This window comes from Petromyzon marinus, chromosome 85, assembly GCF_048934315.1.
Source record: "Petromyzon marinus isolate PM22_M1 ecotype Great Lakes invasive population chromosome 85, UKy_Petmar_22M1.pri1.0, whole genome shotgun sequence".
Lineage (NCBI taxonomy): Eukaryota > Metazoa > Chordata > Hyperoartia > Petromyzontiformes > Petromyzontidae > Petromyzon > Petromyzon marinus.
In genome coordinates this window covers 1,754,385-1,768,342 of record NC_133750.1, presented here as the reverse complement: position 1 = coordinate 1,768,342, position 13,958 = coordinate 1,754,385, and the positions used below count along the sequence as shown (strand labels likewise).

Genomic DNA, 13,958 nt, shown 5'->3' with positions numbered 1-13,958 from the left:
AGAGACACGGGGAGAGAGACACGGGGAGAGAGAGACACGGGGTGAGAGAGACACGGGGAGAGAGAGACACGGGGTGAGAGAGACACGGGGAGAGAGACACGGGGTGAGCGAGAGACACGGGGTGAGAGACACGGGGTGAGAGACACGGGGGGAGAGACACGGGGTGAGAGAGACACGGGGAGGGAGACACGGGGTGAGAGAGACACGGGGGGAGAGAGACACGGGGAAAGAGAGACACGGGGAGAGAGAGACACGGGGAGAGAGAGACACGGGGAGAGAGAGACACGGGGAGAGAGACACGGGGAGAGAGACACACGGGGAGAGAGAGACACGGGGGGTGAGAGACACGGGGGGGGATAGACACGGGGAGAGAGAGACACGGGGGGAGAGAGACACGGGGTGAGAGACACGGGGAGAGAGACACGGGGAGAGAGACACGGGGAGACACGGGGTGAGAGACACGGGGGGGGATAGACACGGGGAGAAAGACACGGGGAGGGAGACACGGGGAGGGAGACACGGGGAGGGAGACATAGGGAGAGAGAGACACGGGGAAAGAGAGACACGGGAAGGGAGAGACACGGGGAGGGAGACACGGGGGGAGAGACACGGAGGGAGAGACACTGGGTGAGAGAGACACGGAGAGAGACACGGGGAGAGAGACACGGTGAGAGAGACACGGTGGGAGACACGGGGTGAGAGACGCGGGGAGAGAGACACGGGGAGAGAGACACGGGGTGAGAGACGCGGGGAGAGAGACACGGGGAGAGAGACGCGGGGAGAGAGACACGGGGTGAGAGACGCGGGGAGAGAGACACGGGGAGAGAGACACGGGGAGAGAGACACGGGGAGAGAGACACGGGGAGAGACACGGGGTGAGAGACACGGTGAGAGAGACACGGAGAGAGACACGGGGAGAGAGACACGGGGAGAGAGACGCGGGGAGAGAGACACGGGGAGAGAGACACGGGGAGAGAGACGCGGGGAGAGAGACACGGGGTGAGAGACGCGGGGAGAGAGACGCGGGGAGAGAGACACGGGGAGAGAGACACGGGGAGAGAGACACGGGGAGAGACACGGTGAGAGAGACACGGTGAGAGACACGGGGAGAGAGACACGGTGAGAGAGACACGGTGAGAGAGACACGGAGAGAGACACGGGGTGAGAGACGCGGGGAGAGAGACACGGTGAGAGAGACACGGGGGGGTGTTACCTCAAGCAGGGGAAAGAGAGACACGGGGAGAGAGACACGGGGAGAGAGACACGGGGGGGTGTTACCTCAAGCAGGGGAAAGAGAGACACGGGGAGAGAGACACGGGGAGAGAGACACGGGGGGGTGTTACCTCAAGCAGGGGAAAGAGATCTTTGTCTTCATCTTTGAGAACATTCCACTTCTGAATGAGGGGAGGCATCAGCATCTGGATGAACTCCTGAGAGACACAGGGAGAGAGACACGGTGAGAGAGACACGGGGTGAGAGAGACACGGGGTGAGAGAGACACGGAGAGAGAGACACGGAGAGAGAGACACGGTGAGAGAGACACGGTGAGAGAGACACGGTGAGAGAGAGACAGGGAGAGAGAGACACGGGGAGAGAGAGAGAGACACGGTGAGAGAGACAGGGTGAGAGAGACACAGGGAGAGAGACACGGGGAGAGAGACACGGAGAGAGAGACACGGAGAGAGAGACACGGTGAGAGAGACACGGTGAGAGAGACACGGTGAGAGAGACACGGTGAGAGAGAGACAGGGAGAGAGACACGGGGAGAGAGACACGGTGAGAGAGAGACACGGGGAGAGAGAGAGAGACACGGTGAGAGAGACACGGTGAGAGAGACACAGGGAGAGAGACACGGTGAGAGAGACACGGTGAGAGAGACACAGGGAGAGAGAGACACGGTGAGAGAGACACGGTGAGAGAGACACAGGGAGAGAGAGAGAGACACGGGAGAGACACGGAGGGAGAGAGACACGGAGAGAGACACGGTGAGAGAGACACGGGGAGAGAGAGAGACAGAGAGACACGGCGGTGAGAGAGACACGCGGAGAGAGAGACACGGGGTGAGAGAGACACGCGGAGAGAGACACGGTGAGAGAGACACGGGAGAGAGACACGCGGAGAGAGAGAGAGAGACACGTAGAGAGACACTCTGTCTGCCTCTCTCTCTCTCTCTCTGTCCGTCTCCCCGGCGTCTCCGCGTCTCCGCCTGCAGTCTCTCACCGGCTTGTTGAGGTGATGTCCCACGGAGTCGGCCAGCGTGCCGATGGCATCGTAGAGGATCAGCAGGTTCTTGTGCTGGTACTTGCTGAAGGCGAAAACCAGCGTGTCCAGGATGAAGCCCAGGTAGGGGACCAGCTCCGTGCACGCCTCTTCTTCCAGCGTCGCAAACGCACTGCGGGCACGGACATCCACGGACATCCACTCGCTCACTCACTCACCCAGTCACTCACCCAGTCGCTCACTCACCCACCCAATCACTCACCCAGTCGCTCACTCACTCACTCACCCAGTCGCTCACCCAGTCGCTCACCCAGTCGCTCACCCAGTCACTCACCCAGTCGCTCACCCAGTCACTCACCCAGTCACTCACCCAGTCACTCACTCACCCAGTCACTCACTCACTCAGTCACTCACCCACTCACTCACTCACCCAATCACTCACTCACCCACCCACTCACTCACCCACTCACTCAGTCACTCACCCACTCACTCACCCACTCACTCACCCACTCACCCACTCACTCACCCACTCACCCAGTCACTCACCCACCCACCCACTCGCTCACCCACCCACCCACCTCACCCACCCAACCACTCACTCACCCACCCACTCACCCACCCACTCACCCACCCACTCACCCACCCACTCACCCACCCACCCACCCACTCACCCACCCACCCACCCACTCACCCACCCACCCACCTCACCCACCCACCCACCCACTCACCCACTCACCCACCTCACCTCACCCACCCACCCACCCACTCACCCACCCACCCACTCACCACACCCACCCACCCACTCACTCACACACCCACCCCCACCCCCACACCCCACTCCCCTCCCACCCACTCACCACCACTCACCCCCACCCACCCTCACACTCACCCACCCACACCCACTCACCCACCCACTCACTCACCCACCACCCACCCACTCACCCACACTCACTCACTCACCCACTCACCACCCACCCACCCACCCACCCACCCACCAACCCACCCACCCACCCACCCACTCACCCACCCACCCACTCACCCACCCACCCACTCACCCACCCACCCACTCACCCACCCACCCACTCACCACCCACCCACTCACCCACCCACCCACTCACCCACCCACCCACTCACCCACCCACCCACTCACCCCCACCCACTCACCCACCCACCCACTCACCCACCCACCCACTCACCCACCCACCCACTCACCCACCCACCCACTCACCCACCCACCCACTCACCCACCCACCCACTCACCCACCCACCCACTCACCCACCCACCCACTCACCCACCCACCCACTCACCCACCCACCCACTCACCCACCCACCCACTCACCCACCCACCCACTCACCCACCCACCCACTCACCCACCCACCCACTCACCCACCCACCCACTCACCCACCCACCCACCCACTCACTCACCCACCCACTCACCCACCCACCCACTCACCCACCCACCCACTCACCCACCCACCCACTCACCCACCCACCCACTCACCCACCCACCCACCCACCCACTCACCCACCCACCCACTCACCCACTCACCCACCTACACACTCACCCACTCACTCACTCACCCTCTCACCCACCCACTCACCCACCCACTCACCCTCTCACCCACTCACTCACCCACTCACCCACTCACCCTCCCACCCACTCACCCTCTCACCCACCCACTCGCCCGCTCACCCACTCGCCCGCCCACCCACTCACCCACCCACCCACCTCACCCACTCACCCTCCCACCCACCCACCCACTCACCCACCCACTCACCCACCCATCCTCTCACCCACTCACCCACTCACTCACCCTCTCACCCACTCACCCACCCACTCACTCACCCACCCACTCACCCACCCACCCTCTCACCCACCCACCCTCTCACCCACCCACCCTCTCACCCACCCACCCTCTCACCCCACCCTCTCACCCACCCACCCTCTCACCCACTCACCCACCCACTCACTCACCCTCTCACCCACCCACCCTCTCACCCTCTCACCCACTCACCCACCCTCTCACCCACTCACCCACCCACCCACTCACCCACTCACTCACCCACTCACTCACCCACTCACTCACCCACTCAGTCACCCACTCACTCACTCACTCACCCACTCACCCACCCACTCACCCACTCACCCACCCACACTCTCACCCACCCACCCTCTCACCCACCCACCCTCTCACCCACCCACCCTCTCACCCACCCACCCTCTCACCCACCCACCCTCTCACCCACTCACCCACCCACTCACTCACCCTCTCACCCACCCACCCACTCACCCTCTCACCCTCTCACCCACCCTCTCACCCACCCACTCACCCACTCACCCACTCACCCACTCACCCACCCACCCACCCACCCACCTGCAGGCAGCCTCCTGCACCCGTTTGTTAGCGTCCAGGATGCGTTTGAGCAGCTCCGTCATGAGGGGTCTGAGGTAGCTGTCGGGAGGCTGTGAAATGACCCAGTGGGCATAGCGACTCAGGGTCCAGCAGGTGATGGAGCGCACCAAGGCCTTCTTGTCGGAGAGACACTGCACCAGGTGAGGAATGAGCTCGGGCAGGTACTGGATCATGCCCTGCATGCAGCCTGGGAGAGAGAGACACGGGGCGAGAGAGAGAGAGACACGGGGTGAGAGAGAGACACGGGGTGAGAGAGAGACACGGTGAGAGAGACACGGAGAGACATGGTGAGAGAGACATGGTGAGAGAGAGAGAGACACGGGGTGAGAGAGAGAGAGACACAGGGCGAGAGAGACACGGGGTGAGAGAGACACGGGGTGAGAGAGACACGGAAAGATACGGTGAGAGAGAGACACGGAGAGACACGGTGAGAGAGACACGGTGAGAGAGACACTGCACCAGGTGAGGAATGAGCTCGGGCAGGTACTGGATCATGCCCTGCATGCAGCCTGGGAGAGAGAGAGAGACACGGGGTGAGAGAGACACGGAGAGACACGGTGAGAGAGACATGGGGTGAGAGAGACACAGAGAGAGAGACATGGTGAGAGAGACACGGGGTGAGAGAGACACAGAGAGAGAGAGACACGGGGTGAGATAGTGGGTGAGTGTCTGTCTCTCTGTGTCACTATCCGTCACTGTCGGTCTCTCTCTCTATGTGTGTGTGTCTGTGTGTGTGTATGTGTCTGAGTGTGTCTCTGTGTGTGTGTGTGTCTGTGTGTGTGTATGTGTCTGAGTGTGTCTCTGTGTGTGTGTGTGTCTGTGTGTGTGTATGTGTCTGAGTGTGTCTCTGTGTGTGTGTGTCTGTGTGTGTGTATGTATGTGTCTGAGTGTGTCTCTGTGTGTGTGTCTGTGTGTGTGTGTCTGCGTGTGTGTGTGTGTCTGTGTGTATGTGTCTGAGTGTGTCTCTGTGTGTGTGTCTGTGTGTCTGCGTGTGTGTCTGTGTGTGTGTGTGTGTCTCTGTGTCTGCGTGTGTGTGTGTGTGTCTGTGTGTGTGTGTCTGCGTGTGTGTCTGTGTGTCTGTGTCTCTGTGTGTGTGTCTGCGTGTGTCTGCGTGTGTCTGCGTGTGTCTGCGTGTGTCTGCGTGTGTCTGTGTGTGTGTCTGTGTGTCTGCGTGTGTGTCTGTGTGTGTGTGTGTCTCTGTGTCTGCGTGTGTGTGTGTGTCTGTGTGTGTGTGTCTGCGTGTGTGTCTGTGTGTCTGTGTCTCTGTGTGTGTGTCTGCGTGTGTCTGCGTGTGTGTTTGTGTCTGCGTGTGTCTGCGTGTGTCTGCGTGTGTCTGTGTGTGTGTCTGCGTGTGTCTGTGTGTGTGTGTCTGTGTGTGTGTGTCTGTGTGTCTGCGTGTGTCTGTGTGTGTCTGCGTGTGTGTGTCTGTATGTCTGTGTGTGTCTGTGTGTGTGTGTCTGTGTGTGTCTGTGTGTCTGTGTGTGTCTCACCCTCAGCGATGGCTCCGAGCACGAGAATCCCCGACTCTTTGACCTCCCACTCGGGGTGGAAGAGAAGCTCCTTGAGCAGGGGGAGCAGATTGGGCAGTAGATCCTCACGGAACACGTTCGCCAACACGTCCAGTGCTGCTGCTGAGCACTTGCCTGGACACAGAGAGAGACACGGGGAGGGAGAGAGACACGGGGAGGGAGGGAGAGAGACACGGGGAGGGAGAGAGAGACACGGGGAGGGAGAGAGACACGGGGAGAGAGATACGGGGAGAGAAACACGGGCAGAGAGACACGGGGTGAGAGAGACACGGGGTGAGACACGGGGTGAGAGAGACACGGGGTGAGAGAGACACGGGGTGAGAGACACGGTGAGAGAGAGACACAGAGAGAGAGAGACACGGGGTGAGAGAGACACGGGGTGAGAGAGACACGGGGTGAGAGAGACACGGGGTGAGAGAGACACGGGGAGAGAGAGAGACACGGGGAGAGAGAGACACGGGGGGAGAGAGACACGGGGAAAGAGAGACACGGGGAGGGAGAGAGACACGGGGAGGGAGAGAGACACGGGGAGGGAGAGAGACACGGAGAGAGAGACACGGGGAGGGAGACACGGGGAGGGAGAGAGACACGGGGAGGGAGAGAGACACGGGGAGGGAGAGAGACACGGGGAGGGAGAGAGACACGGGGAGGGAGAGAGACACGGGGAGGGAGAGAGACACGGGGAGGGAGATACGGGGAGAGAGAGACACGGGGAGAGAGACACGGTGAGAGAAACACGGTGAGAGAGAGACACGGGGAGAGAGAGACACGGGGAGAGAGACACGGAGAGAGAGAGACGCGGAGAGAGAGAGAGACACGGGGGGAGAGAGAGACACGGGGAGGGAGAGAGACACGGGGAGGGAGAGAGACACGGGGAGGGAGAGAGACACGGGGAGGGAGAGAGACACGGGGAGGGAGAGAGACACGGGGAGGGAGAGAGACACGGAGGGAGAGAGACACGGGGAGAGAGACACTGGGTGAGAGAGACACGGGGTGAGAGAGACACGGGGTGAGGGAGACACGGTGAGAGAGAGACACGGGGAGAGAGACACGGTGAGAGAGAGACACGGGGAGAGAAACACGGGGAGAGAGAGACACGGGGAGAGAGAGACACGGGGAGAGAGAGACACGGGGAGAGAGAGACACGGGGAGAGAGAGACACGGGGAGAGAGAGACACGGGGAGAGAGACACGGGGTGAGAGAGACACGGGGTGAGAGAGACACGGGGTGAGAGGGACACGGGGAGAGAGAGACACGGGGAGAGAGAGATACGGGGAGAGAGAGACACGGGGAGAGAGACACGGGGAGACACGGGGTGAGAGACACGGTGAGAGAGAGACACGGTGAGAGAGAGACACGGTGAGAGAGAGACACGGGGAGAGAAACACGGGGAGAGAGACACGTAGAGAGAGAGACACGGGGAGAGAGAGACACGGGGAGAGAGAGACACGGGGAGAGACACGGGGAGAGAGAGACACGGGGAGAGAGAGACACTGGGAGAGAGAGACACGGGGAGGGAGAGAGACACGGGGAGAGAGAGACACGGGGAGAGAGAGACACGGGGAGAGAGACACGGGGAGACACGGGGTGAGAGACACGGTGAGAGAGAGACACGGGGAGAGAAACACGGGGAGAGAGAGACACGGGGAGAGAGACACACGGGGAGAGAGAGACACGGGGAGAGAGACACGGGGAGAGAGAGAGACACGGGGAGAGACACAGGGGGAGAGAGAGACACGGGGGGAGAGAGAGACACGGGGGGAGAGAGACACGGGGAGAGAGACACGGTGAGAGAGAGACACGGGGAGAGAGATACGGGGAGAGACACGGGGAGAGAGACACGGTGAGAGAGAGACACGGGGAGAGAGAGAGACACGGGGGGAGAGAGAGACACGGGGGGAGAGAGACACGGGGAGAGAGACACGGTGAGAGAGAGACACGGGGAGAGACACGGGGAGAGAGACACGGTGAGAGAGAGACACGGGGTGAGAGAGACACGGGGTGAGAGACACGGGGGGAAACAGAGACACGGGGAGAGAGAGAGACACGGGAGACAGACACGGGGTGAGAGAGACACGGGGTGAGAGAGACACGGGGTGAGAGACACGGGGGGAGACAGAGACACGGGGAGACACGGGCAGAGAGAAACAGAGAGATGGGGAGAGACACGGAGACACACCACCACTACCACCATCCTCACCTACACCATCACCTACACCACCATCATCACCACCATCATCACCAACACCTACATCATCTACATCATCAACATCACCTCCACCACCACCACTACTACCACTCCCACCACCACCATCATCATCACCACCACCTACACCACCACCTACACCACCACCTACACCATCACCTACACCATCACCATCACCTACATCACCACCATCATCATCACCACCACCACCATCATTATCACCTACACCATCACCTACACCACCACCATCACCACCTACACCACCTCCACCATCATCACCACTTCCACGTCCATCACCACCACCACCTACACCATCACCACCATCACCTACATCACCTACACCTACACCATCATTATCACCTACACCATCACCTACATCACCACCACCATCATCATCATCACCTACACCATCACCTCCACCACCACCACTACTACCGCCACCCACCACCACCATAACCTACACCATCACCACCATCATCACCACCACCATCATCATCACCTACACCCCACCTCCACCATCATCACCACTTCCACCTCCATCACCACCACCTACACCATCATCATCATCACCTACATCACCTACACCATCACCTCCACCAACACCTCCACCATCACCACCACCATCATCATCATCACCTACACCATCACCTACACCTCCACCTACACCACCACCATTATCACCTACACCATCACCTACACCACCACCATCATCATCACCACCTACACCACCACCTCCACCACCACCACCACCATCACCACCTCCACCACCACCACCACCATCATCACCACCACCTCCACCACCTCCACCACCACCACCACCATCATCACCACTTCCACCTCCATCACCACCACGACCACCACCTACACCATCACCTACATCACCTACACCATCACCACCACCACCACCACCTACACCACCACCACCACCATCACCACCTACACCATCACCACCATCACCTACACCATCACCACCACCACCACCTACACCACCACGACCACCATCATCACCTACACCATCACCTACACCATCACCACCACCACCACCACCTACACCACCACCACCGCCACCACAACTCACGGATGTTCCAGTCCGAGAGTGCATCGTCATCCATGTCATCTTCGTCGTCATCTTCCTCCAGCGAATCTTCACCGCCACCGCTACCACGTCCACCACCACCACCACCACCATCACCACCACCACCACCACCACCACCCGTCAGCTGCTGCTGCTGCTGCTGGCCCATCGTGCGTGACTTGTGAAACCGTGGTTTGATGTCCTGTTCCGAGTCCGGCACGGATTCATCTTCCTCCACGTCACCCTGGACACAGCGGGGGGGTAGGGTTGGGAGGGTTGGGCGGGCGGGTCAGTCACTCAGTCAGTCAGTTAATCAGTCAGCCAGTCAGTCAGCCAGTCAGTCACTCAGTCAGTTAGCCAGCCACTCAAGTCAGTCACTCAGTCAGCCAGTCAGTTAATCAGTCAGTCACTCAGTCAGTTAATCAGTCAGTCAGCCAGCCACTCAGTTAATCAGCCAGCCACTCAGTCAGTCAGTCAGTCACTCAGTCAGCCACTCAGTCAGTCACTCAGTCAGTTAGCCAGCCACTCAGTCAGTCAGTCAGTCAGTCACTCAGTCAGTCACTCAGCCAGTTAGCCAGCCACTCAGTTAATCAGTCAGTCAGCCAGCCACTCAGCCAGCCAGCCACTCAGACGGTCATTCAGCCAGCCAGCCACTCAGTCAGCCACTCGGCCAGCCAGCCACTCAGTTACTCAGTCACTCAGACAGCCACTCAGTCAGTCAGTCAGCCAGCTAGCCACTCACTCACCTAGCCACTCAGTCAGTCAGTCAGCCAGCCAGCCATTCACTCAGCCAGCCAGCCACTCACTCAGCCACTCACCAGGCCACTCACTCACCCAGCCACTCACTCACCCAGCCACTCACTCACTTACCCATTCACTCACCCACTCACTCACTCAGCCACTCAACCAGCCACTCACTCAGTCACTCAGTCAGTCAGTCAGTCACTCACTCAGTCACTCAGCCACTCACTCACTTACTCATTCACTCACCCACTCACTCATTCACCCACTCACTCACTCAGCCACTCAACCAGCCACTCACTCAGTCACTCAGTCAGTCAGTCAGTCACTCACTCAGTCACTCAGCCACTCACTCACTTACTCATTCACTCACCCACTCACTCATTCACCCACTCACTCACTCAGCCACTCAACCAGCCACTCACTCAGTCACTCAGTCAGTCAGTCAGTCACTCACTCAGTCACTCAGCCACTCACTCACTTACTCATTCACTCACCCACTCACTCATTCACCCACTCACTCACTCAGCCACTCAACCAGCCACTCACTCAGTCACTCAGTCAGTCAGTCAGTCACTCACTCAGTCAGTCACTCAGTCAGTCACTCACCCACCCACTCACCTTGAGCAGGATGATATCAATCTCAGAGTATTTCATGCCATTCACCAACACTGGAATCAGCCTAGACAGAGAGACACAGACAGGCAGACACAGATAGACACGCAGACATATACATAGACACACACACTGTGTCTCTGTCTCTCTCTCCCCGTGTCACTCCTTGTCTGTCTCTCTCTCTGTGTCTCTCTCACCCTGTGTCTCTCTCACCCCGTCTCTCTCTCACCGTGTCTCTCTCACCCCGTTTCTCTCCCCGTGTGTCTCTCTCCCCGTGTCTCTCTCTCCCCGTGTCTCTCTCTCTCTCTCTCTCCCCCTGTGTCTCTATCTGTGCGTGTCTCTCTCTCTGTGTCTCTCTCTCCCAGTGTCTCTCTCACCCCGTGTCTCTCTCCCCGTGTGTCTCTCCCCGTGTCTCTCTCACCCCGTGTCTCTCTCACCCCGTGTCTCTCTCCCCGTGTCTCTCTCACCCCGTGTCTCTCTCCCCGTGTGTCTCTCCCCGTGTCTCTCTCTCCCCGTGTCTCTCTCTCTCTCCCCATGTGTCTCTCCCCGTGTCTCTCTCTCCCCGTGTCTCTCTCTCCCCGTGTCTCTCTCTCCCCGTGTCTCTCTCTCTCCCCGTGTCTCTATCTCTGCGTGTCTCTCTCTCTGTCTCTCTCTCCGTGTCTCAGTGTCTGTGTGTCTCTCTCTCCCCGTGTCTCTCTCTCTTCCCGTCTGTCTCTCTCCCCGTGTCTCTCTCTCTCTCTCTCTCCCCCTGTGTCTCTATCTGTGCGTGTCTCTCTCTCTGTGTCTCTCTCTCCCAGTGTCTCTCTCTCTCCCCGTGTCTCTCTCACCCCGTGTCTCTCTCCCCGTGTGTCTCTCCCCGTGTCTCTCTCTCCCTGTGTCTCTCTCACCCCGTGTCTCTCTCACCCCGTGTCTCTCTCCCCGTGTCTCTCTCCCCGTGTCTCTCTCTCCCCGTGTCTCTCTCTCCCCGTGTCTCTCTCTCCCCGTGTCTCTCTCTCTCCCCGTGTGTCTCTCTATCTCTGCGTGTCTCTCTCTCTGTCTCTCTCTCCGTGTCTCAGTGTCTGTGTGTCTCTCTCTCTGCGTGTGTCTCTCTCCCCGTGTCTCTCTCTCTCCCCGTGTGTCTCTATCTCTGCGTGTCTCTCTCTCTCTGTGTCTCTCTCTCCCAGTGTCTCTCTCTCTCCCCGTGTCTCTCTCACCCCGTGTCTCTCTCACCCCGTGTCTCTCTCTCCCCGTGTCTCTCTCTCCCCGTGTCTCTCTCTCTCCCCGTGTCTCTCTATCTCTGCGTGTCTCTCTCTCTGTCTCTCTCTCCGTGTCTCAGTGTCTGTGTGTCTCTCTCTCTGCGTGTGTCTCTCTCTCTGCGTGTGTCTCTCTCCCCGTGTCTCTCTCTCTCTCTCTCCCCGTGTCTCTCTCTCTCCCCCGTGTGTCTCTCTATCTCTGCGTGTCTCTCTCTCTGTCTCTCTCTACGTGTGTCGGTGTCTGTGTGTCTCTCTCTCTGCGTGTGTCTCTCTCTGCCCGTGTCTCTCTCTCCCCGTGTCTCTCTCTCCCCGTGTCTCTCTCTCTCCCCGTGTGTCTCTCTATCTCTGCGTGTCTCTCTCTCTGTCTCTCTCTGTCTCTCTCTCCGTGTCTCAGTTGTTTGTGTGTCTCTCTCTCTGCGTGTGTCTCTCTCCCCGTGTCTCTCTCTCCCCGTGTCTCTCTCTCCCCGTGTCTTTCTCTCTCCCCGTGTCTCTCTCTCTCCCCGTGTCTCTCTCTCTCCCCGTGTGTCTCTCTCTCCCCGTGTGTCTCTCTCTCCGTGTCTCAGTGTCTGTGTGTCTCTCTCTCTGCGTGTGTCTCTCTCTCCCCGTGTCTCTCTCTCTCCCCGTGGGTCTCTCTATCTCTGCGTGTCTCTCTCTCTGTCTCTCTCTCCGTGTCTCAGTTGTTTGTGTGTCTCTCTCTCTGCGTGTGTCTCTCTCTGCGTGTCTCTCTCCCCGTGTCTCTCTCTCTCTCCCCGTGTCTCTCTCCCCGTGTCTCTCTCTCTCTCCCCGTGTCTCTCTCTCTCTCTCCGTGTCTCTCTCTCTCTCCGTGTGTCTCTCTATCTCTGCGTGTCTCTCTCTCTGTCTCTCTCTCCGTGTCTCAGTTGTTTGTGTGTCTCTCTCTCTGCGTGTGTCTCTCTCTGCGTGTCTCTCTCCCCGTGTCTCTCTCTCTCTCCCCGTGTCTCTCTCTCTCCGTGTCTCTCTCTCTCTCCGTGTGTCTCTCTATCTCTGCGTGTCTCTCTCTCTGTCTCTCTCTCCGTGTCTCAGTTGTTTGTGTGTCTCTCTCTCTGCGTCTCTCTCTCTCTCCGTGTCTCTCTCTCCCCGTGTCTCTCTCTCTCCCCGTGTCTCTCTCTCTCTCTCTCTCCCCGTGTCTCTCTCTCCCCGTGTCTCTCTCACTCCCCGTGTGTCTCTCTCCCCGTGTCTCTCTCTCCCCGTGTCTCTCTCTCTCCCCGTGTGTCTCTCTCTCTGTCTCTCTCTCCGTGTCTCAGTGTCTGCGTGTCTCTCTCTCTGCGTGTCTCTCTCTCCCCGTGTCTCTCTCTCTCCCCGTGTGTCTCTATCTCTGCGTGTCTCTCTCTCTCTGTGTCTCTCTCTCTGCGTGTGTCTCTCTCCCCGTGTCTCTCTCTCTCTCTCCCCGTGTCTCTCTCTCTCTGCGTGTGTCTCTCTCTCTCTCTCCCCGTGTCTCTCTCTCTCCCCGTGTGTCTCTCTCTCTCCCCGTGTCTCTCTCTCTGCGTGTGTCTCTCTCTCTCTCTCCCCGTGTCTCTCTCTCTCCCCGTGTCTCTCTCTCCCCGTGTGTCTCTCTCTCTCCCCGGTGTCTCTCTCTGCGTGTCTCTCTCTCCATGTCTCTCTCTCTCCCCGTGTCTCTCTCTCTGCGTGTCTCTCTCTCTCCCCGTGTCTCTCTCTCTCCCCGTGTGTCTCTCTCTCTGTGTGTCTCTCTCTCTGCGTGTCTCCCTCTCCGTGTCAGTGTCTGTGTGTCTCTCTCCCCGTGTCTCTCTCTCTCCCCGTGTCTCTCTCTCTCCCCGTGTCTCTCTCTCCGTGTCTCGGTGTCTGTGTGTCTCTCTCTGCGTGTGTCTGTCTCTGCGTGTGTCTCTCTCTGCGTGTGTCTCTCTCTGTGCGTGTCTTACTGCTGAAGGTGTGTGTGTCTCTCTCTCT

At 59.3% G+C, this 13,958-nt stretch overlaps 1 protein-coding gene across 2 annotated transcripts in view; it reads right to left on the bottom strand.

Annotated features, from left to right (window-relative positions):
- LOC116936903 (transportin-1-like) overlaps positions 1–13,958 on the bottom strand; it is an 80,552-nt gene that overhangs the window by 23,867 nt on the left and 42,727 nt on the right. For both annotated transcript variants that reach the window (XM_076057850.1, XM_076057851.1), the window contains 6 exons: positions 10,810–10,870; positions 9,451–9,691; positions 6,128–6,280; positions 4,599–4,824; positions 2,221–2,392; positions 1,344–1,430 (listed from right to left, as the gene is read on the bottom strand). In XM_076057850.1, the coding sequence (XP_075913965.1) occupies positions 1,344–1,430; positions 2,221–2,392; positions 4,599–4,824; positions 6,128–6,280; positions 9,451–9,691; positions 10,810–10,870 (940 nt within the window). The remainder of the gene's footprint in view (positions 1–1,343; positions 1,431–2,220; positions 2,393–4,598; positions 4,825–6,127; positions 6,281–9,450; positions 9,692–10,809; positions 10,871–13,958) is intronic.